The following is a 24,009-nucleotide window of genomic DNA, read 5'->3' on the forward strand; positions in this document are numbered from 1 at the left end:
CTCCTCTCCATCCTGGGTCTCCCGCTTCCTCTCTCAGCCCTGCCTTTTGGGCGTGACCATTACGAAGCCTCAGTGGGGGTTGGAACTTCCAGGCCAAGGCTGGGATGGCTGCCCACTCCAGGGGACCAAGTATTCAAACATATGAGCCCATGGGGGCCATTCTCACTCAGACCTCCACAGAGTCCATTTGGGAACTGCTATGGTTTGTATTTGAAGCATCTTCTTAAAGGCTCATGTGTTGAAGATTTGGTGGGTACAGTTATTGAGAGGTCGGTATTTGGACATGAGAGTTCTGAACTGTTCTAAGGGAGTGAGTGTCTGACGTGATAGCATCAGTGGGAGGCAGTGGAACCCTTTGGAGGCGAGGCCTATTTGGAGGAAGTAGGTCCCAGTGAATGTATTTCTGGGAGCTTTATCCTTTCCTGATGTCTCTTTTCTCCTTTTCCAACTCTCCTCCTCCCTCTCCTTTCTTTCCTCCCCGCCTCCTTGCTGCCAAGAGGTGAAGAACTCCTGTTTCACATTGCCCTCTGCCATGATGCTCTGCCATGCTAAACCCAATGGAGCCAGGGCATCATGGACAAATCCCCAAAGGCATAAACCAAAATAAACCTTTCCTCCATTAAGCAGTTTTTCTCAGGAATTTTGCTACAGCAATGTGAAACAGACTAACACTAGGACCTTTCTTTGTTTTTGTTTTGAGACAAGTTCTATCTAGATAGGTAGTCCAGGTGTAGACCAGGCCGGCCTGGAACTCACAGAGATCCCCCTGCCTCCGCCTCCGAGTGCTGGGATTAAAGGCGTGCACCACCATGTCCTGCCCCATTCAAGATTCCATAACTTGAAAACTGACCTCTTGATCAGTGTTTATAGTTTATTTTTCCAAGGCCAGTTTTACTTCCAAGTTATACTATAGAAAATGGATTTTCTTTAACCAACAACTAAAAATTAGCCATTTGACAGAAGACATATTTATTCATGTTTTTATGTATATGGGGGCTTCACAGAAAAGAAATGAAAACCAGAAGAATCAGTTGTTCTTACAAGAATATTGACTGTTTTAAAAGCAGCAGCAGTAGAAGTTACTAGCTGAAAGGGGTTTTGAGCCACAGGCTGTACATTGGAACAGCAATGAGGAAATATGTGATAGATGAGGGTTGATTGTTAAGGTTTATTATGAAGATTTTTCTTGGTATTGTCTCCAGTCTTTCCGGTTAGGAGAGGTTCTGGTTTTCTTGGCCAAATAATTCATCTCCTGCTTGCTACTGGTGTGTGTGTGTTCCCCACCCTGTCTTTAAAAAAAAAAAAGTCTTAAAGACGCAGTCTCATTCTCTCAAACTCTCCCGGAATTCAAGACTCTGCAACTCAGGCAGGTCTTGAACTTGTGATCCTTATCTCGGCCTCCCAAGTGGCCCACCGGCCCTACTCCTACTTCTGAAGGGGTCTCTATACTGCTTAGACAGAAGAGGAGGGTGATCCTGTGCCAACCGTTTTCTATCGCCTTTAACCCAGAATCATCTTTCTGCCGAAATGGCATATATCTTGGGTATGATATTCTGACCCGTCATTGATGACATTCTCCGGCAGAAAATGAAAGACAATTTGGTTTTGGTTTATTTTCCCCCATTCTAGAAAATTATTGAAGATGCTTTCATTTACAGACATATAGCTAATAATATGTAATGCACACTGTTTTTCAAATGTAAGGCACTTATAATTTACACTTGACACATGAATAGAATGATCAGATAATATATATATATATATATATATATATATATATATATATATATATATATATATATGCCCTGTGTAATGACTTATTCATTGACCATCTGAAATTAAATTGCTTAACATGGCTATCTATACATTTATTTGCTAAATCTGGTCATTCTATTCATACCATGTAAGAAACTCAGAAATGGATGTCTAAAATATTTCAATAGAGAAGAAGTGTAGCACAAATTGTTAGAAGGTCTTATTAATAAAATCAAACCTGGAGCCAGTTATTGGGATGATCGCTGGAAGATCAGAGAAGCAGAACAAGTCACAGCTTCCTCACCTTGCCAATTCCTCAGCTGATCCTGTTTCCTCAGACTGGAAGCCTCTGAGTCCTCATCAAATGAATCCCAGCTGAACTGCTGCTCAAAGCCTAAAAGCTTAACCAGGCTCTAGTTCCTGGTTCTCAAGCCTTATATACCTTTCTGCTTCCTGCTCTCACTTCCTGAGATTAAAGGCTCTCGTTATCACACCTAGCTAGCTGTTTCCAGTGTGGCCTTGAACTCACAGAGATCCAGACAGATCTCTGCCTCTGGAATGCTAGGATTAAAGGCGAGTGTGCCACCATTTTCTGGCCTCTATATCTAGTGGCTGTTCTGTTCTCTGAGCCCAGATAAGTTTATTAGGGTGCACAATATTTTAGGGAACACAATATCACCACAGAGAATGGGGGCGGGTTTCTGGATTTTTAATTTAACTATGGTAAGCTATACATAATAAAAATTATCATTTTAACCATTCTGAGTGTAAAAATCAGAGACATAGTACATTGAATTGTGCAGCCACCACTTCCATCCCTCCCAGACATTTTTCATCATTCCCTACTGAAACTCCGAATCCATTATTAATAAAAGTACCCCTTCCCTTCCTTCCCTCAGCTTCTCCGAATTGACAAATGCAGTTTGCAGAACAGAGGAAAATCACATTCCTCAGGTTTTCCTCCAGCCACTTATCAGCAGTGTGAGGAAAAGAGCATCGCCATCCGTGGGGAAAGCGCCGAGGAAAGTTCCCTATTTCCTAGCTTGGGAGAGAACTCTCCACTCCTTATGCATTTGTGCACATCAGCGCTCACCAACCCGGAGCTCCCCAACCCTGGATCGCCCCGCCCTCAGGTAACCTAGGGAACCGCAGGTGGAGCGTTATACAGAAGAGACCGGATCCGGAAGTAGAGGTCTAACACCCAAACTGTGGCCAAGCGCGATGACGTGTCAAAAATAGGCGTTGGCGTCCCCGGCTCCGCTTCGGGCGAGTCCTCTGTCAGGAATCCCGACACGGTTTTCGGTCTTAAAGACTCCGTTTGTCCGGGTTTTGTTGTTTGCTTTGCCCAGAATATGACAGTGGCGGGGACTGGAGGGAAACACCTGAGGGTCCCCGTGGGTTCAGCATGACCAGTAGTCCAAGGCGCCGTGGAAGCCTTTCTGCTCGGTCTCAGGCTTGTCTTGCCCTGTGAAAGGGGGCGGGTTAAATGCGTCTGGAAAACCTCAAGCTCTAGCGCCCAAAGTCTGCGATTCTAAATTCAGATCTAGAACGTGTGTCGTCCGGCGCCGTGCACTTTCTAGTTTGCTTCGCCCTCGGTTCTCCAGGCCCGGGTTAGAGAGGCGGAAGATGCAGAGACCAGGCAACAAATAGTGAACAAATACAGTTCCAAAAGTGGCAGATCCCGGGAGCACCCCTGGAATTGAGGACATCCATATTGTACATTATCCCTCCTACACAAGTAGAAGCTGAGACGCCCAGCACAGTGGCCTGGGGGGTAGTTCTACGCTTTGAGACCACGAAAAGGACTCTGTCCATAATCCGGTGGCCCGTGAACAGCATGTGGGCTATGAGGAACGAGGTTTGAGGCAAGGGTGCTGTTATCTGAGGTAGAAAAGATAATAATGACAAGGTTGGAGCGGAGGCTGCGACAGTGAAGGTCAAGTTTGGTAGTATCAGAAAAATAAGCAATGGGGGGGTGTTAATCCCCCTTTTCTATCTGTAGACAGCAGCTGCTGCTCTCCACAATGGAAGTTGTCATGACCTGCCCAGCCCAAACTTCAGTGTGTTGATGTATTTGAGAGGGTGTGTGTGGACACACTTCACCGCTCCTTGTGTTATAAAAATGGTCAACATCTGGGAGGACTACTATATTCCACAGGTCTTTGCATTTCATCGTTACCACTGTGTAGGAAGAGGAGCATCCTTTTGTTTTCTTCCTAGTTTCCTTTCTGCCTTGATGAACTCACGTGCCTTCCAGGGCCACATAGCTAGATGGTGGCGTTCCAAAGCTAGAGCGCTCAGCCAGTGAAAATTGCTGTTATCTCCTGCCTACGTCAGGGGTTCTTTTGGGTGCTAGATCCCATTGACAATCTGGTTAGTTATAAACTTTCCTTCGGGGAAAATATATAAACACCCGCAGAATTTTGATAGCTCATGGGACTCCAAACTTGTTAATTCACCTACTTTCTGAACTTGTCCTTCCTTAAACTTACGGTCACGCGGGGCTGTTAATGTTTGTTTATATTCTAAAATGATGCACTCTAGGGAGGAATTCGATTGACGTCTAAAGCTCCATGGGGCGGTAGGGGTCCATCGGCTTTTTATGGTAAAATTATTTTTTACTCTTTGAAAAATATTCGAACTTTCCTTCATCCACCAACTCGGTCTCCACCGGTAAGTACTGGGTTCATCAGTCCTGAGCTGATTGGCCAGTGTGCGGACGTTATTGAGAACATAGAGGCGGGGTTGGGGATTTAGCTCAGTGGTAGAGCGCTTGCCTCGCAAGCGCAAGGCCCGGGGTTCAACCTCAGCTCCAAAAAAAAAAAAAAAAAAAGAAAGAAAGAAACAAGACGTTCCTGAGCGCCAGAGTGGACTCTGGAACCAGACTGTGAGAGCCGGAAGCCCGCAGACGGAAGTCATCCAGCCGGTGCGCCGCAAACCCGGAACGCGGATCTCCTCCCCGCCCGGCCCGGAAACAGCCAGCTGCGCTTGCGGCGCCTGCACTGAGCATGTGCACGCGGGGCCGCGCATGCTCCGCCGAGGCCCGCTTCGGTTTCTGTCGCGGGGCCCGGGGTGTCTCCTAGCGCAACCGGAACTAGCCGTTGCGAGCCGGCCTTCTCAGCGCTCGGGCCTTAAGGTGATCTCCGGGCCCCCGCCCCTCCTCCCTCGGCGTCCCCTCGGCTCGGCCGCCCTTCTCTCGCAGCCGCCGGCATGAGCGCCAGGCCGTCCGCGTCGCCGCCAGCGCGAGGCCCACGGCTGTTGCTGCTGTCGCTGCTCCTGCTGGGGACGGTCCCAGGCCCGCACCCGGGCAGCGCCTTCTACCTGCCCGGCCTGGCGCCGGTCAACTTCTGCACCGAAGAGAAGAAGAGCGACGAGTGCAAGGTGGGGGAGGCCTGGCGGGCCGCCTGCGGAGGGAGCGGGACTGGGCCCGGGAGGGGCGTAGCTGTGGGTGGGGTCGCATTCCCGAGCTGTGGCGGGCAGGGCCGTGCCCCCCAGGGCTGCATTCTGAAAGGTTGACTGAGCGCCCGGGAGACTCGTCCCGGTCGGGTCGCGGCAACTGCGAGGAGCTTTCCGGGACTCGGGCGGCGAGCGGATCGCCCTTGGACTGGCCTGCACGCAGCTCCCCGGGGTGACCCGCTGCCCACGTAGGGCGCTCGCAGCCGAGCGACACCTTCCAGTAACTTCATTTCATTGCTTCCCGTTTCATTGTACTTTCCTGGAACTCCTGGTCACGACAGTGTTGTTATTCTCTCTAGGACTTTGATCTGTAACTTCAAGATTAGCAGTTGATTTTAACCTGTGGATGGTGACATTCTAACTCTCATAAAAGCTGCGTTATAGTTATCGAGACACTTAATTCCTGGCCTTTAAATGTTATTTTAAAAAGCTCTATAAACATATTTAAGAGACTCCAAGTGAGTTTCTCCGGGATAGTTTTAAACACTTAAGCATACGGCGGAAGAAAGACCCCATCTTGAAAATGCTGGCTTCGTAGAACATTCGCCTACAAGTTTCTCAGTTTACAGCTGATAGCGGCTTTCATGTTATTAGGTGTAGCATCACAGTCCACCATTATTTCGTTAAGTTACTAATACTTAACCATTTGGAGGATCGAGGATCTCCTTGAAACTGTTAATTTTAACAGTTCAAATACTAGTTCAGAAAACGTTTACAATCTGTAAATAGGCTTATTTACTAAATTTTCAAGCTGGTGTTTATTTTATGACTGCTAGCTTTACCGCAGTTGTTTTAGACCTTTAGGGAGGCTATTAAAGTTTTCACTGCGTTTTAAATTTGTCAGCTATCCTGTGTTGTGTTGACACAATCACATTAGTTTTAAAAAGAAACAAACAAACCTGTATCTGTGAAAATGCCTATGAATCTAGGGGGCTGGAGAGATGGCTCAGTGGTTGTTCTTCCAAAGGCCCTGAGTTCAATTCTCTGCAACCACATGGTGGCTCACAACCATCTGTAATGAGTTCTGCCCTGCAGGCATACATGCAGACAGAACACTGTGCACATAATAATTAATAAATAAATAGATAGATAGATAGATAGATAGATAGATAAATAAAAAAGCCTATGAATCTGTAAGATTACCCAGGCTAACTAACAGTCCACAGTCTAACCGTGGTACCCCCAAAGTGAGGTCCAGTCTTGCAGGCACACTGGATTTTCTCTTTTAAATTTCCCAGTAACCAGCTTTTACAAACAAGTACTTAGCCTTTAACTAAACAGCGAATGTGTGTTGTATTCATAATTCCTCAGAGAGAAAAATAACATTTCCAGCACCTCTAGCAACTACTGGAGAAGAAATTAATGAAGTCTGATATTGTGTCCACATATACCTCAAGAGCAGATGAGGAAAGGTTTGTGACTTGAGTCTTCAGGGGAGGCTGCAGAGAAGTGGCGCTGGACGTGGTGGACTAGAGAGGAGTGTGAGTGAATTCATAGGTGGTCTGCAGGCTGCGTGGTTTCGTTTTATTTTCTCTCACAAGGGCTTTAAGTATCTTTTTGAGAAGTTACGGGCCCTTTGAGGTTCTTAATTTAATAGATGTGAGGATAAACTAGGCAAGACATCTTATTTCTGGATGTTTGGATTTTCATCTCAGCTGCTCTGCATTGGCCAGTAGGAACAAGGGTGTGTTGCTGGTCTCTCCTCCATCTTCCCTTTTCTCTCGGTGGGGAGGCACTCTGCATAGTAGAGATTAAACTTTTATGCATGGGTCAGGATGGTAACTGCTTGTTTGTGAGTACTCCTTCCCTTTCTCTTCCTAACAGATTCATTTCACAGTTTGGGAGGCTAGAAATCTAAGATTTAGGTGCCCACAGATTCAGAGTCTGGTGAGGTTTCATTTTCTTCCTGTTCTATGTGCAGGTCTGTCTTCATGTGGTGGAAGGAAGGAAAGAAGGCCATTTTTTGAGGACACTAAACCATTCATGGGAGCTCTGCCCTTAGGACCTGGTCATCCCCTAAAAGTCTTTCCTTCATAGTACCATTACCTAAGGGTCTACGTTTCAACCCAGGAATTGGGACGGAGAGTATAAGGTTCAGACCACACTACCCCATGTTTCTTAAGGAGGGCAGAAGGGACGTTGATACTCTTTCTATTATTTCTGGTCTTTCCCCTCTATAACACAAGGATAGTTATGCTTGCTTCTTATGTATTCCCCTAGGAAGGTATTTTAGACTTCTCAGAGTAAACACTGTCTTTGTACTGTATGGTGCAGAGTGAAGCAAGTGTAGTTCCGGGTAGCGTCTCTAGCAGCCTTTTCCATCCTCATTCTGCCTTGTCTCAGGGTGGATTTTGAGAGACTGAGGATTTGGCTACTTTGTCACCTTGCATACTTTTAATGCTGAGCACTTGGGAGGCAGAGACAAGCTCATCTTTTGAGTTGGAGGTCAGCCTGGTCTGCATAATGAGTTTCAGGACAGACAGGGATATGAAGAGAGACCTTGTCTCAACAACAACAAAGTTTTATGTTTAATTTTCTAGCAGAAAAACAGGAGTCCACTGAACATCAAATCCCATTTATGTTCCTCTAATTTCTGGGTAATGATCTTTGCCTTCATAAATACCGGTTTTTCCTAGTTTACTCTTTTTGAGCATAATACCATTACATTTAAATATCTGTGTAGTCATAATGTGTGCATTCTTGTTCCTGTTAGAGGCAGGATCATTTTATTCTTAATAGTATGCTGTCTGTGGCTTGCTTAACCATTTATGCTGGTCAGGCCTTTAGATTGGTTTCAGTCTTTGTTGTAATTAGTTTTGTTGGAATGTACTTAGCAGGATTTTAAGATTTATTTTACTTTTAATTATGTGTGTCTGTGTGTAGATGCTTATGAGTATGGGTACATGTGGAGGCCAGATGTGTCAGATCCCTAGGAGCTGAAGTTACAGGTGGTTGTAGCCACCAGATGGGTGGGTACTGGGAATTGAACTCAAGTCCTCTAAAAGAACAGTGCTCGCTCTTAATGACTGAGCCATCTCTCCAGCTCCTATTTATATATTCTTTTTGGTTTTTCCAGACAGAGTTTCTCTGTGTAGCTTTGTGCCTTTCCTGGAACTCACTCTGTAGCCCAGGCTGGCCTCGAACTGTGTCACAAAGATCCACCTGTCTCTACCTCCCAAGTGCTGGGATTAAAGGCATGTGCCATCACTGCCCGGTCTATTTGTATATTCTTTAATGTTAATTTTATTTTAACTTTATTCCTGTGTATGAGTGTTTTGCCTTCATTTATGTCTGTATCATGTGCATGCCTTGTGCCCAGGGAGTCTACATCAAATATCTTGGAACTGAAATTACAGACACTTGTTAGCTCCATGTGGATGCTGGATAGAACCTGGATCCTCCAGAAGAGCAGCCAGTGGTCTTAAGTCATCTCTCTGGCCCCTATTTTTAGTGGGCCTTTGTGTGCACACACGCACATGTCTGAGGAGGACAGGGCTCAGATTCCACTAGAGGTTAAGTTACAGAAGGTTGTGACCCACTGACATGGGTACTGGGAACCAAACTCAGGTCATCTGAAGAATGGCATCCCAGTATTAATATTTATTTCCCAGTTGCTTTGGTTTGGGTTGTTGAAATGATATTTTGCTCTCCTGACCTCAAGTACAAAATATTTCAGCTTTATCCTCCCTACTGTTGAGATTATAGGAGTGTGCTGTTAACAGGTCTCAGCTTAGTATACATTTAAGAACTATGTGGTGATACTTGAGGTACTTTCTTTTAATTTTTGTGGTGTTAAAGATTGAACCCAGGGACTTGAATATGCTAGCCATGTGCTCTACCACTGAGCTACACCCTCCCTATTCCTTCACATAGACCTTTCAGTGCCATTGAGGTGTCTAGAGTTCTCCCATTTCTGTGCCTTGTTTTGTTAGTTTTTAAGACTGTAACAATGAAGACATGCACTATGGGGTTCTGTTCCTGTAGCCTCTGCTCCATCCAGGGATATGTGGCTATAGGATTAGCGTGAGTAGATCTGCACAGTGTGAAATGTACAGTTCCCATTAATACAAAGGTTTTGACTCTCTCAGTTAGCTGCTGTGTGCTGGTTAGCTTTGGACCAGGTCTCAGGTGGAGTGAGTGGCATTGTAGTAGCTAGTAATTGGAGATTTGTGACAGTTCACATTCACAATTTTAACTGTCAATATTTGGCTCCTTAATGTCAGTTCAGACCTAAGAACTAAAATAGCACAAGCTCTCGAAACATTGGACACCTTTTTACTGACTAATATAGAGATCATATTCTTAGGGGAAAGAGTAAGGATTTCTTTCCTGGGGCTGGACTTTGTGGCACACACACACCCTTAATCTCAGCACTTGGGGACAGAGGCAGGCAGATCTCTGTGAGTTCCAGGCCAGCCTGGTCTACAGAGTAAGTTCCAGGATTCTTCACAGAGAAATCCTGTCTCAAAAAAAAAAAAAAAAAAAACAAAACAAACAAACAAACAAAAAAAAACAGAGAGAGAGAGAGAGAGAGAGAGAGAGAGAGAGAGAGAGAGAGAGAGGAAGAATATGAGAACTTTACTCCCTAGTAGCTAACAACAGCAAAACTCAAATGCATTAGTTCAGCAACCCTGATAAAATGAAATCTTACTTGGTCATACTTTTAACCTTCCTTTCTTGATAGTTATTTTTAGAAGCTTTTTATAAATTGTGTCTGTTATTTTAGGAGCAGTTGCTTTCAAACATGGAATGAGTCAGATTTAAGAAAGCAGGCCTGTGTGTTGCTCTGAACAGAGCAGAGTGTCTCTAGCATTTGACTGATGTAGTATGAAGATTTTTGAAGTCTTGAAAGAAAAATTAATTTATGTGTGTATTTATTGTTACAAGTGGTTAGCATTTACTAACTTATTTAGTGTCGTACCCTTGTAGTTTTCTCTAGAATAAAAATGTGGGTTCTTACCTTCTAGAAACCTAGGAATGTATGTATTGGCATTGGGAAGACTCACTTTACAGTCAGTAAACATTCTTCCAGTTCTACCTTCCAAAGGTGTGTAACTAAGTACATGAAACAAATCACAGGCATATATGCCACATCACAGCAAAGTAAACCAACAAGTGTACCCTGGGTCCTGTAGGAATTTGCTGGCCTGTACTATCACACCAAGTTCCTTAAACTACCTGTTCCCAATCTTCCTTGCAGACATCTGCCATCGTGGCTTCTCAGTAAGTTTTCTAGTTCCTGGGGCATGGTGGGGCACTGCTTTAATACCAACATTTGGGAGGCAGAGGCTGTCAGCCTGCTGTACCTACATAGCATGTTCCAGACTATCCAGAACTACATAGTGAGACCTTATCTTAAAAGGAAAAAAAAAAAATCAAAGAAGAAAATTCAATCTCCATAGCAGGCTTTCCGTGAAACTTGTGAAGAAAGAGAAATTTCCCTTTGTTATCTTTCAGGCTTACTAAATGTCCTCTGCTAATAATTATAGTGATTGCAGTATGTAGCTTTGTGTGTTCTGGGCGCATAGTAACTCAGTTAGTCTCCATAACTATTCTGGGATTTTTAAGGAGAAAATGGAAGCTCAGTACCATTTAGTGATTGTCTCAAGTTTACAGAGGCAGTAAGAAAGAGTTCAGCCAAGAAGCAGATACGCCCAGGACTGCCTGACTCCACACTCTAGCCTCTCACCACTCTGGGATGCCCTATGCATTTTCCTGCTTGCTGCCCTGCCTCCTGGGAAGCAAGCCTTCCAGAATTGATGTGTTAGTCCCCCCAAAAAACTGTGTGTCTATGTAAAGAATTTGGAATTTATTTATTTTTTCCTTTTGGGCATGTTTTTAGATTGAGTCTTGTGTAGTCCAGGTTGACCTTGTAATCCCAATGTATGAAGTTGGTCTTGAACTCTTGATCCTCCTGTTTCCACTCCTGAATGCTAGGATTACAAGTGTATGCCATCACCTGCCCAAGGTCAGATTTATATTCTATTCTTTGATACGCTCTAAAATTGAAACTTTATTTTTCAGAGATACAAGGAAAGAGCCCTGAATAAAAGATCAACTTCTGTGAACAATAAAACACTCTCACCTTTTATTGTAGTGTGAGTTCCTATTTAACAACTTCCTGCTAAGATTTTTTTTTTTTTTTTTTAAATCATGTCTGCATTAAGACTTGCTCAATGCCGGGCAGTGGTGACGCACACCTTTAATCCCAGCAGAGGCAGGTGGATCTTTGTGAGTTCGAGGTCAGCCTGGGCTACCAAGTGAGTTCCAGGAAAGGCGCAAAGCTACACAGAGAAACCCTATCTCCAAAATCCAAAACCAAAACCAAAAAAAAAAAAAAAAGGAAAAAAACAGACTTGCTCAACTGTCTGTCCCTCCTGTTCCACGGGATCCGACACCCTTACACAGACATATGCAGGCAAAATGCCAATGTACATAAAATAAGAATAAAGACTTCCTCAAATCAGTCTCACTGTAGCCTTCCCCTTTGTCTTTCTATCTGTGCTATTGTATTTTAGACCTTTCTGTGACTGCCTGGCTGTTTGCTTTGGTCCTTGTTCAATGCTGTGCCCTTCCCTGAGGCCCTTTCCTCATTGTAGGTGTTAGGTGGAGCTGATGTGATGGCAGTGTGGGAAACAGAAGCCAAGAGCAGGGACCTAGAGGAACCCAGAGCACTTGAGAGCTTGACCCATGTGTCTAAAACAGTGAAACAGTTCTGACCACAGCTGGGGTCAAATACAGAGTGGGCTGATTGAAACAGAAAATAAAACATGCACTGAGAAGATGGAATTAGAAGAGATACCCCTGAACTCTAGGTAAAAATTTTTGACATGCAAATTTTGTTTTCAAGGTTTAATAGAAGATTTTTTTTTAAATACAAAAATAGAATCATCCTGGCCAAACTTAATAGGAAAGGTTAAATATTTGGTCCCATTTTCCTTCCTGGATAAGTTTGTTTTGAAAACATAGTACTAGAAAAGAACAGCCCAATTCTCAGCGCTGCTCCTAACAGTGAGTTCTCAGGAGTAGGTCTGAAATTAGGATGGACATTGGCTGATATTGCATGGGTCCCGTGTGCAGGATCTTCAGTGTGCCCTTTCCATTTGGGGTCATTTTACTGAAGCGCATACTCATGGTTAAGCAAGGCCCTTGTGCTCAAATGCTTGATTTGCACCTTGGGGAGAGTCAGATCTTGACATCTTGGCTCCTGGCACACTTCTGCCATACAGGTTTCTTAATGTGAGATTGCACTCAGTCTTGCTTTGTCTAAGTGATTTAGGACTCTGTTTGATGTTGAGCGTTGTGTGTGCTTGTGGTGACACAGCGAGAGAGTTTGAGAGTGGAGTGTGAGAGAAGCAGTCGCTGGCCGTCTTTGTTTAAGGGGACGGTGGATTTAACTTTTGAGTAGGGAATAAAGATGCTTAGAGCAGAAGATGAGGACCCTAAATCAAATACCAGGCCAGGTTTGGTGGTACCATACACATGGAATCTTAGCACTTGGGAGGTGAAGGCAGGATCACGAGTTCAGAGTCATCCTCATCTAAATAATGAGTTAAGGGCAGCTTGGGATACAGGAGACCCTGCCTCAAAAGAAAAAAGAATTTTAACACTTTTATGTTTTTTATTAGCATATGTTAATTACAGAAAACAATGGTCTTTTCTTTTTGTTTGAGACAGGATCTCTGTAGCCCTGGCTGGCTTAAAGCTAGCTGCAAAGAACAGGCTGGCTTCTAAATCACAGAACCTGTCTCTGCCCCCCCAAGCACTGGGATTAAAGGTGCGCACCACCATACCCAACCACAGTGGGCTTTTCATACTTGTTTATAATATATATGACATTTTCATTTTATATAATTTGGTCATATTCATCTCATCCTACCCCCATTACCTAAATGTCACTGATTATAATGCTTGCTGTTTTAATAATAAAAAATTTAAACCCCATAGAGACTCAATAGCTCTCCCTAACTAATGCAAATGTAGTAGTTGCAGATGGTTTTGAGCCACTGAATAGGTGCTGGGAATTGAACCTGTGCTATTAACCTCTGAGCCATCTCTCCAGCCACCATGATTTATTTTTTTATGTTAAAAATGACAAGCACCTCTGTAGTTGGAGAGCTTCTCTCCAGGTGCCACCAAGCCCCCACGGTCCCATAATCCACATATAAAATAATCACTTATTATATGCTTATATTACTTATAAACTGTATGGCCATGGCAGGCTTCTTGTTATCTACTTCTTCTATCTTAAATTAATCCATTTTTATTAATCTATACTTTGCCATGTGGCTCGTGGCTTACTAGTCAGTACCTTACATCTTTCTTGTCATGGCGGCGGCTGGCAGTATCTCCCTGCCCCAGCCTTCACTTTCCAGAATTCTCCTCCTCCTTGTCCTGCCTACCCTATCCTTCCTGATTGGCTACTGGCCAATTAGCACATTATTTATTTTAACAAATCAGAGCAACACATTTGACATACAGAACATCCCACAGCACTTCCCCTTTTCTTTTTTTCAAAAAGCAAGGTTTTAACTTTTATATAGTAAAATTTCAGATAACAAAACAATTTTCAAGCAAGAATTACAGTTACAATATTAAAGAAGATATCCTATCTATCTTATATTTGTGAGTCTGTGGTTTTATATTTAACTTACCTTTTATCATAACTGAGAAAATGATAACCATCTAGTCTTTAACCACATCAAAGACCTCAGAAAGATATAATATTACCTGAGAACCAGGAGAAGGACACAAGCAACTTTCAGGAGTCTTGTAGGGTAGACAGAGACAGCTGGCAGCCTGGACAGTCACCTAATGTTCCTTTGTAAAGTTGGGGCATTTGTCTTCAGCCCACAGGGCTAGAGTCTCTCGGTCACTTCTCTCAGTGTCCTGTAGAATGTCTGGCAGTTTCCTCTGCGAAGCAGGAACCTGAAGAACCATTTTGTCAAGCAAAGTTCAGTGGTCACCTGTCTATGGGTCCTATATGTTTAATCAATATATTTTTTCAAGCAGTCCAGGCAAGAATAGTTTTCCTACCCAAATGGCTATTTTTGTCAAGGTGAAGATAAACTCCATATGAAGTGTCTTCATTGCCCATCCTCCTCTCTGAAGTAAATTGGTGCTACCAGGAGCAGACATGTCTCGCTGTCCAGAAAGTCTAAATTTTAAAAATATTTTAAATGCCATATTCTGTACACCTTTGAAGTGCTTGAAGATTACCTGTCTATCTGAAATATATCTATGTATACCTAGAAAACTTAACATGACTATAAGTTTGACTATCATAGAAGACTAATTGATCTGTATGTCTTAGTTATCCATTACAATCTAAATGAGTTGCATAAACATAATACCTCAAATGAGAGTAGAAATATATATACAGAATAACAAAATTAACTTTAAGTTTGTATCAATAGACTAAAATCTAAACCAATATAAGACATTTTAAACAAGTTGTTGTTCTTTAAAAGTAAGTTCATTAATCTACCATTTCATCCTATCATATCTATATCATATGTCCTTATTTTTTCTTTAGAAAGAGATCATATTTATAATCAACCTGATTTAAATAAAAATACTGGTTTTTCTCTGTCCCACACCAGAGGGCTCTTCTGATTTGGGACATAAGAATCGCTTAACCTTTTCTTTTAGCAATGTGCCTGGGTTTACAGAAGGAATGAGCCAATTACATCTCCAAAGCCAGCTTGATAATTTTGGGAATGTGGGCATAGTTTCTCTTACTACTTCCTGCTGGAGGGGGGCGCTGTATCTTATGGGGACACAAAGAAAATTTTAGGATTGTGGAGTAGTCTGTGAGAGTAAACCTCTGAGCCAGTTGCCTTGAAACCATTCTGGATGTCGGATCATCTGGGCCATGGTGTCATCGGAGACCTTTCAGGTGGTCTTGGCTGATCAAACCTGATGTATCTTAATCTGGAACAAATCCATAGCCTCTGGCTTTCTGTGGAAACAAAAGCAGAGAGTCTTCCAAAGCAACATATCCTTACATCCAAATTTTGAAGTCAAGGTACCTTTAAAATTTACGTATTTGTTTAACTCAACAGCTTTTACAATCAAATCTTTCTGTAGTTAAAAATCCCAAAGACAACATAAACCAGATTTTCTGCGTAATATCTATCTTTGTAAGACGGAAACTCCACTGTGGCTGGCTCCGCCCCCGTCAGCTTTCCAACATGGTCCCCCGTCAGCTTTCCAACATGGTGGTGGTACAGTTTACCACCAGCTCTGGGTCTGGAGCCATGTGTACCATCAACTATCAGAAGCAGTTCTATCAAAGCAGCGCATAGCCTAGAAACCTTTTTTTTTTTTTTTTTTAAACTGGCAAAGGCTAAATCCACCATGCAGCAGAGTAAAGTGCTGCTTGTAGACTACTCATTCCAGCCACACTGCAGGTCAGATGCACACGCCAGGAACCCGCCATAGTAGCTCAAACTGGCAGACTGCCACTAACTTGAGAAAGACAACTAGGAAGCTGTTTTTAGCTCCATTTAAGAATCTTTTTTCTCAGGTTTTAGGTGGAAACTCTTGCCCCATGTTGGGTGCCATTTGTAGTTGGAGAGCTCTCCAGGTGCCACCAAGCCTCCACGGTGGCATAACCCATGTATAAAATAATCACTCAGACGCTTATACTACTTATAAATTGTATGGCCGTGGCAGGCTTCTTGTTATCTACTGGTGTAGATATGGTGTATGGTGTAGCGGCTGGTGGTGTCTCTCTACCCAACTTTCCACTTCCCACAGTTCTCCTCCCCCTTGTCCTGCCTACCCTAAACTTCCTGCCTGGCTACTGGCCAATTAGCACATTATTTATTTTAACCAATCAGAGCAACACATTTGACATACAGACCATCCCACAGCACACCTCTACTTATGAGTATGCAAATTTGCTTTCATTTTCAGTAATTGGCATGATTACATAATTGTTCTGTCAATTAATGTTTGATTTGTATTCTTACTTACTTTACCCATCACTCAGAATTGTGTAAAAATTTTTCTGGCTACAGTCACAAGCAGAAAAGTTTAAGAAACCCAGCTGAGTAGCAGCGATATGATTAGTGGCTGTGCAGAAGCAGTGGCCCGGCATGTAGTCATTGCCACTTCCACTGCTAGAGGACCTCTTGCAGAAGCCCAGGGAGTTATCTGTATGATAGTAAAGCTTTATCCAAATTCAAGAACGTTCAGCTTTTGTAAACTAACAGACAACAAGTATACATAGTTATTCATTTAATTTATAATTGCATGCCAGTTATGGAGCTATGGGCCATCTCCTTTATGTACCATTTTCTTTTGTTATTGCCTCATCTAGTCTACATTCAAGGTTATTAATTGCCCAAGGTCACGTTTGTTGAGACTAGACTTAAAATCTTAACATGTTTATTGAGACTAAACCTAAAATCTTAAAATTTAATTGTTTAATGTGTGGGTGTGCTCTGGGTACCTGCAGAGGCCAGAAGAAGAATGCGATCATTTGGAGCTGGCTTTACAGGCAGATGTGTGCCAACCCGTGTGGTTCTAGGAACTGTATGCAGCATCTCTGGAAGAAGAGCACATGCTCCTGAGTTGTCTCCAGCCCCTAATCTTTTTCCCACAGCAGTCTAATGCTCTGCTGTTGCCAAACTGGTGGAAGATTTGTGGGAAACACTATTTTTGGAAATTTTTATGGAAAGCTCTCAGTAATTACAGACTTTTGTGTGTGTCACAGAGCAGAGCCAACACATACCGTCTGTAGGCATTGTAACATCTTTTCTATGTTTACAATTTGAGGCTACTTTGCTAGATCAGGAAAAGTTAATGGAGAAAGTAAATTTAATGGAGATTTAATTGGATAAAATGCCAAATGCAAGCTTAGCAAAAACTAATAAAATGAACATAATTTTTGAGAGTAGGACAAGAACTGGTGTGAAGCTTAGTGAGCAATAAAGTAAGATGCAGTGAGATGGGAACAGTTGATTTAAGTGACGCTAAGTTATAGAAACAGAAGGCTAGCATGGTTTCCAGAAGAGAGAAGTCATGAAAGGCCTACTCTGAGCCAGGGGTATGGCACTTGTCTGTGATCAGTACTTAGGAGGTAGAGACAGGAGGATTGTGAGTTCAGGCTCAGCTTGGCTCCATAGTGAGACCCTAACTCAGAAAAAAAAAAAAAAAAAGAAAAGAAAGAAAGAAAAGAAAAGTTTTAGAAGGAGCTAGTAAGCTTGATTTCTAAGACTTTTAAAATTGGAATTTAAAGACAGGTTAGCTTAAAGGAGTGGGTAGCTGTAGGATGGTGGGTATATTTTTCTGTAGACTTCAGGACTGACATCGGAAGCTAATTAGGGTGTTTGTAGCAAGGAGAACACATGAACTATTTTAACTTATTGGTAGTATTAGGTCTGTTATAAATGCAATGCTAATAGGACTACAGTTTCAGAAGCTTTTTTAAAGTTACATGGGAAGCCTGGCATGATGTTCTACGTAATCCTGGCATTTGGGAGGAGAGCAGGAAGTGCAAGGTCATTCTTGGCTATACAGACAGGTCAAGTCCAATCTGGGCTACATGGGAGGGACCCTGTTCCAAAAACTAGTCATATGAGAGAGCAAAATTGAGTCTGTTAAGTTTATTTGGACTAAATAAAGTAAATTAATTTGGTCTTGAACAAGTTTAGAAAGAATATTTGAGAAGAACATATACTTGAGGATGAGCACTTAGCTTTGAGTAACACAGGAGAGAGATGAGTATTTATACACAGAGAATTTATACACAGGGACAGAGGCTACTGAAAAGTAATATTGGCATCTATAATTCTAGGATACTTTGGTGCTTGTACCTTGAATTTTGCTCTAGATCTGCTTGATGACATATCTGTTAAAAGTGTGTATGAGTGCAGCAGAGTCCCAAGAAAACCAGCTGGCGTGATGAAGATAGGCAATTGAAAAGATTGCAGCCTTTCAGTTTACAAGAGTTATGACTCAAAGACACCAGAGATGAGAAAATAGAAACAGAGAGTTGGATACGGTGGTGCAGGAGCTTGAAGAACAGTTAGCAGTGTCTAAAAGTAAGGCTCACAGGTAAACTAGGAGTCCAGCCCAGCTCACTGCCTGGGCTCGGAAGGCTCTCAAGCGACAGGTTGTTTTTATGCTTTTAGGTGGTTGAGGAGGAAAGAATATTATTTAGTAATGATTGAAAATTACATGAACATCTGATTTTTTTTTTTTTTTTAAAGCCCATTCAGCTTACTGGACCACAGGCATGTCCTCAGTTACCAGTGGTCTAGGCTGCTCTTACACCACAGGGATAGAGCCAGTGGGTGTAATAGGACCTAAACTGTTTACTGGTCTCTTTTGCAACCCCTGGGATGGACTAATGAAATAAGAGTTGTTTTTTTCTGGAACAGAAAGGCTATAGTAACTGGAATAAAAAATGTTAAGTATACAAAGAGATTACTTATATAAATGGCACCACGCAGCTTGATATTCTATTACTTTTCTGCCCAATTCAGAAGCCATTAGCCTCTTGTGACTATTTAAATTTAGCATTAAATACAAGTTAAGTTTGTTGAGCTACAGTAACCCACCACATTCTAAGTGGCTAGTACAACCTAAGAGCCCGGTAGCTTCAAGTGGCCTAGAGACTGCTGCATCCAACAGTGCAGATGAAGAGCACTCCATCCTTCAAGTCCTGTCGGACATTGCTGCACAGTAGTAAGCCATCAGCTTTCACCTTGGACATGCCGTTGATGAAGCTTCTCAAAAACTGTGATTATGTGATTACAATGTAGGCCTGCGGACTTTGAAAGTGAAAACATAGAAAGTCATATGGATTATGAGTCTAGAGAAATCTAGAGGTTAACTGAATTAGATTTTTAGAGACCTTTCTTGACTAGATGTTAGAGTATTTGTATTCAGGTATGTCTTCATAACAGTGTTGGTGAAAATCCCTTTGACCAAGTAACTCATCATCTAGAAGCTTTGCTTTCACAGTAGTTGCATATATTTGTCTTTAATTACTTAAACATTCTGTGATGCTGAAATGTCATGTCCCATCATCTTTTTTGTTGAAATGACCAATGGTGTATTTTTATGCAGAGACTTATATTGGTTGGCTGGAGCCAGTGTGGCTATTGAGTTGCTATTTCTTAAGTAGAAGTTTAGATTTTGCCTGTGAAACTGTTTACGAAGGCTAATAATGTCTTTAGTTTAGCAGATGAACACAGTAATTTATTAGACTCTACCTGTTTGTAGTATCAATCTTTTTGTCTGTATTTTAGCATTGTATTAGACACTGTTTAGAATACTTTATAAATGGCAACCAGTAATCTAGCATAGCCCTACAAGATAAAGATTACCACCATTTTGCAAATAAGAAAACTGAAGCACCCATGAGGAAATTGATATGTTAAATAACTTGACCCAAATCACACAGTTAGTAGTCGATTGTACAAGGTTTAGAACCCGGGCAGTCTGGCCCACAATTTACACTTTGGTCTGCTCTGTTTTACTGTTCCTCTAAACACAGTGTACTTAACTATTAGTTTAGTTTTTAAGGTTTTCTTCTTCTTAGTGGGGAGAGGCAAGCATGTAGAATTCAGGGACTACCCCAGGAGCTGATCTGGATAGTGAACTCAGGTCCTCAGGCTCACACAGCAAGCAGGTTTTCCTGCTGAGCTGTCTTGTCGGCCCTATTGGCCTGTTATATTGCACATTACATATTTGTTTGGCTTTTTGGTGAGTGTGGTGTTACCAAGTATTGAGTACTGGTGAGATCAGAATGGCAGTGGCTTTTCATGGCAGCCTCTTGATCTCAGAGGGAGCCACAGCAGTCTTAAGTGAAGATATTTGCCCCCCTAACTCTCTTTCAATTTTTGTTTAGCACCAAAAGTTTTTCAGGACACACACACACACACACACACACACACACACACACACGGCTTCCTGGGAAGCTTCATCTGTATCTAGGAGACATTTTGGAAGCTTTAGTAGGAGATGCCTCTTAGTCCATGCTTCCTAAGAAGTTGAGTTAGCTCTTCTCCCTCTCCTTGGTGTTGGACTTGATCTAGTCCTTGTAACTTCTTCACTGTTACTAATTGTAGTGTGCCATTCTCAGATTGATCATAACTGTCCTCCAACTCTAGACCATGTGGTCATCTCCTGGCTTTGTAAGAGAGCATATATGCATGGGATTGTATTCACAATGTGGTTGATTGAGAAAATCCAACCACTGTAGCAGCATTTCTTGGTTGTGGTATGTTACAGGAGAGATTGCTGTTTTGTTTGTTTTGTTTGTTTGTTTGCTGTTTTGAGACAGTTTCTCTGTCCTGGAACTTGCTCTGTAGACCAGGCTGGCTTCAAACTCACAGATCCACCTGTCTCTGCCTCCCAAGTGCTGGGATTAAAGTGTATGCTCAGCAAAAGTTTTTTTATGCTTGTTTGCTTGCTTGCTTGCTAGTTTGTTTATTGAGACAAGGACTTTGTAGCACTGGTTGTTCTGGAACAGAAACTACTTTCTAAGAGATAAATTTGTTTTTATCTAGGATTATGTGCGTGCGTCTAGAAGAGGGCATCCAGTCCTCTAGAGCTGGAGATATGGCTGTGAGCTAAACTGGCAGGGGTGCTGGGTACTGAACTCTGGTCCTCTGCAAGAACAGTACACCCTCTTAACGATCTCTCCATCCCCTAAAAATAGAAACTACTTTTGTGCTGTAGAATGAAGTGCTGAATTTGGAAATCAAACTTTTAAAAACAATGAGATAAATGCTTTTTAAAATACCTTATTTAGTATTTTAGAAAATTTATAATTTAAAAAGCATTAGAAATATTGGAGACACATCTGTAAAAGTTATATAGCTATGTTTTAAATGCATATAATTCATTAAGTGAATATTTATAAGAGAATGGTTTAGTAGTTCTAGCATGACCTGTGTCTGTCTTCAGAGTTCATGTTCTAATCTTGTGCTTCCTCATTTTAGGCTGAGATAGAGCTGTTTGTTAACCGGCTTGACTCTGTGGAATCTGTTCTTCCTTATGAATATACAGCGTAAGTTTCCAGCTTGGTTTTATTTAAACTTTTATGTGACACATCAGAATTTCGTGTATAGAACTTTTAATTTTTCTGCAGAAATAAATTTGTATTCATTTCCTAAGTGCATAGGGCCTGAAGATTTGGGTAGAGGTGGTAGAGACAAGGGCTCACTCTGGCTGGCTTCAGACTCTTGGCAAATCTCCCATCTCAGCCTCTCAAGTATTGGGATTGCAAGAATACGCCACCACACCCGGCTCAAAAACACTTTCAGATGAAACATGTTCTGGGGCTAAAGAGATGCCTCAGTTGAGAGCACATGATGCTCTTCCAGAGGACCCAAGCTCAGTTCCCAGTACCCATATGGTGGCTCGAAACTGTCTAGAACTCCAGATGCAGAGTATCTCACACCTCTTGTGGCTGCCCTGGGTACCTGCACACGTGTGATGGCATCTTGCTCACACACAGATACAAATTCTGCTTGAAAAAATGGACTGTTCTTTTTATGTTACTTTGCAGCATAACAGATACAACCAAACAATGGTTTTTCTTTTTTAATTGACTGTAAAAAAATATATAATTTTATTCTCTTTTTAAATTTTTAATTATGTGTATAGGTTTTTTTTTCCTGCCTGAATATCTGTGCACCACACACATGCCTGGGTTTTTGGGCAGAAGGCGGCATCAGATCCTCTGGAACCTAGAGTTAGAGATAGTTGTAACCAACCATGTGGGTGCTGGGACTTGAACCCAGGTCCTGAGAAAGAGCTGAGCCATCTCTCCAGCCTCTCCTGTATACTTTTTTTTTATTTTGTTGTTTTTTGAGACAGGGTTTCTCTATGTAACAACCCTGGCTGTCCTGGAACTTACATTGTAGACCAGGCTGGCCTCGAATTCAACAGAGATCCGCCTGCCTCTGCCTCCCAAGTGCTGGAACTAAACACATGTACCACCACATCCTGCCTACAGTACATTTTAAAAGAGAATTCTGCTTCACATTGTCCCCAGAAAGAACCACTATTTTGTCTCTGAGACATCTTTTTCTCAGAATCTTTGAATGTATATAGCCATACTCAGTTTTTATTTTAAACAAGGGTTAGCTTGCATTTGATTTGCACCTTTCTCAACAGTGTTCTCACATCTTTCATGTCAATATGCAGTTGTTTAGTCTTTTTTTTTTTTTTAAGTAACTTGTAGGGATTATGAATAGCCCAATTGTTTACCAGTTACTTGATTATAAGAATTTATTTTCCGGGTTGGGGATTTAGCTCAGTGGTAGAGTGCTTGCCTAGCAAGCACAAGGCCCTGGGTTTGATCCTCAGCTCAAGAAAAAAAAAAAAGAATTTATTTCCAGATTTTTTTAGTTGTTGTTTCTTACTATCTTATGTATGAGGTGTATTTGTGGGGTCCGTGCTCGCTGTCCACCTTTTGGTTTGTTTGTTTGTTTGTTTGTTTGTTTGTTTAGGTTGTTTGAGAAAGGGTTTCTCTGTGTAGCTTTGTGTCTTTCCTGGAGCTCACTCTGTAGCCCAGGCTGGCCTCGAACTCACAGAGATCCGCCTGCCTCTGCCTCCCAAGTGCTGGGATTAAAGGCGTGTGCCACAACAGCCCGGCCTCTGTCCACCTTTACATGGGCTTAGCTAATTATAATGAGGTTGTCAGGCTTGTACATAATACTTCATCCAGTGAGCCATTTTCTGGCTTTCTAAGATGTGGTGTTTGTTGTGTTATGAAATATGCTGCATAAAATCTCCATCATCATTTAACTACTGTATCCTATATTTGTTGTTACATAGTTCCTAGATTCTAATGGACTTAAAATTTCTCTGTTGCTCAGACTGGAGAGATGGCTCCATGGTTAAGAGCATTGGCTGCTCTTCCAGAGGACCTGGGTTCAATTCCCAGACCCACATAGCAGCTTACAACCTGCCTGTAACTCCAGTTCCAAGGCATCTGACACCTTCACACAGACTCACATGCAGGCAAAACACCAGTGTATATAAAATAAAAATAAATCATACAATTTTTTTTCTTCGTGGCTTAAAGAGTTCTAAAGGACAATTTTACTATGCTGAAAAGCATATACAAAGGATATTATCCCATAAGAATCTCTCTGCCTAAGATAGATGTAAGAAAGGAGTACAGAAGCCCTGAGTTGACAGCCTGCCTCACAGAGCCTTTGGTGATTTTTCTAGTGTCTGCTTGTTAAAGAGTCGGCATGTCTACATTGACGAAATTGAAGTTGGGCTGTCCCATTAAAGCAGAGCATCACTAAAGCTGGCCTGTAATACACAGAAATGATAGAAGAGAGTCCTATGGTGACTGATTGTTCTTTTTCACCATTCTGAGTTCTCATAGGGAAGGCCTGGGTGGTCACCATACCTGGGTGAGGTAGATATAAATTGGTACCTTTTCTGGAAATGTCATCCTATGGAAAGATTTCAATTAATAAGTTACAACAAGCTAGGCATTGGTGGTGCGTACCTTTAATCTCAGCACTTGAGAGACAGGCAGGTGGATCTCTGTGCGTTCAAGGCCAGCTTGGTCTACAGAGAGAGTTCCAGGACAGCCAGGGCTACACAGAGAAACCAGGTCTCAAAAAAGAACAAACAAACAGAAAAAAAGAAGATACAACAAAAGATTAATCCTGGAAAAAAATAAAAATGCCTGAAGAATAAGGATACATTATAAATAATTTTATAATTAAACTTCACAAGAATAAGCTACAATGTGTAAATTTATTAAATCCTTAGATGTATATAGTACAGAAAGTTTCTGGTTCTGGTGGG

General features: G+C 42.1%; 2 protein-coding genes across 4 annotated transcripts in view; both read left to right on the forward strand.

Annotated features, from left to right (window-relative positions):
• LOC118590873 (putative mitochondrial import inner membrane translocase subunit Tim8 A-B) overlaps window positions 1-2,883 on the forward strand; it is an 84,627-nt gene extending 81,744 nt beyond the window's left edge. For all 3 annotated transcript variants that reach the window (XR_004945866.1, XR_004945867.1, XR_004945868.1), the window contains one exon: window positions 2,655-2,883. The gene's annotated coding sequence lies outside the window, so the exon portion shown is untranslated. The remainder of the gene's footprint in view (window positions 1-2,654) is intronic.
• Window positions 2,884-4,788: 1,905 nt separating this feature from the next.
• Window positions 4,789-24,009, forward strand: part of Tm9sf2 (transmembrane 9 superfamily member 2) — a 54,213-nt gene continuing 34,992 nt past the window's right edge. Inside the window, exons 1-2 of the mRNA XM_036199127.1 lie at window positions 4,789-5,136; window positions 21,174-21,241. Of these exons, the coding sequence (XP_036055020.1) occupies window positions 4,966-5,136; window positions 21,174-21,241 (239 nt within the window). The 5' untranslated portion in view covers window positions 4,789-4,965. The remainder of the gene's footprint in view (window positions 5,137-21,173; window positions 21,242-24,009) is intronic.

Source organism: Onychomys torridus, chromosome 9, assembly GCF_903995425.1.
Source record: "Onychomys torridus chromosome 9, mOncTor1.1, whole genome shotgun sequence".
Classification (NCBI taxonomy): domain Eukaryota; kingdom Metazoa; phylum Chordata; class Mammalia; order Rodentia; family Cricetidae; genus Onychomys; species Onychomys torridus.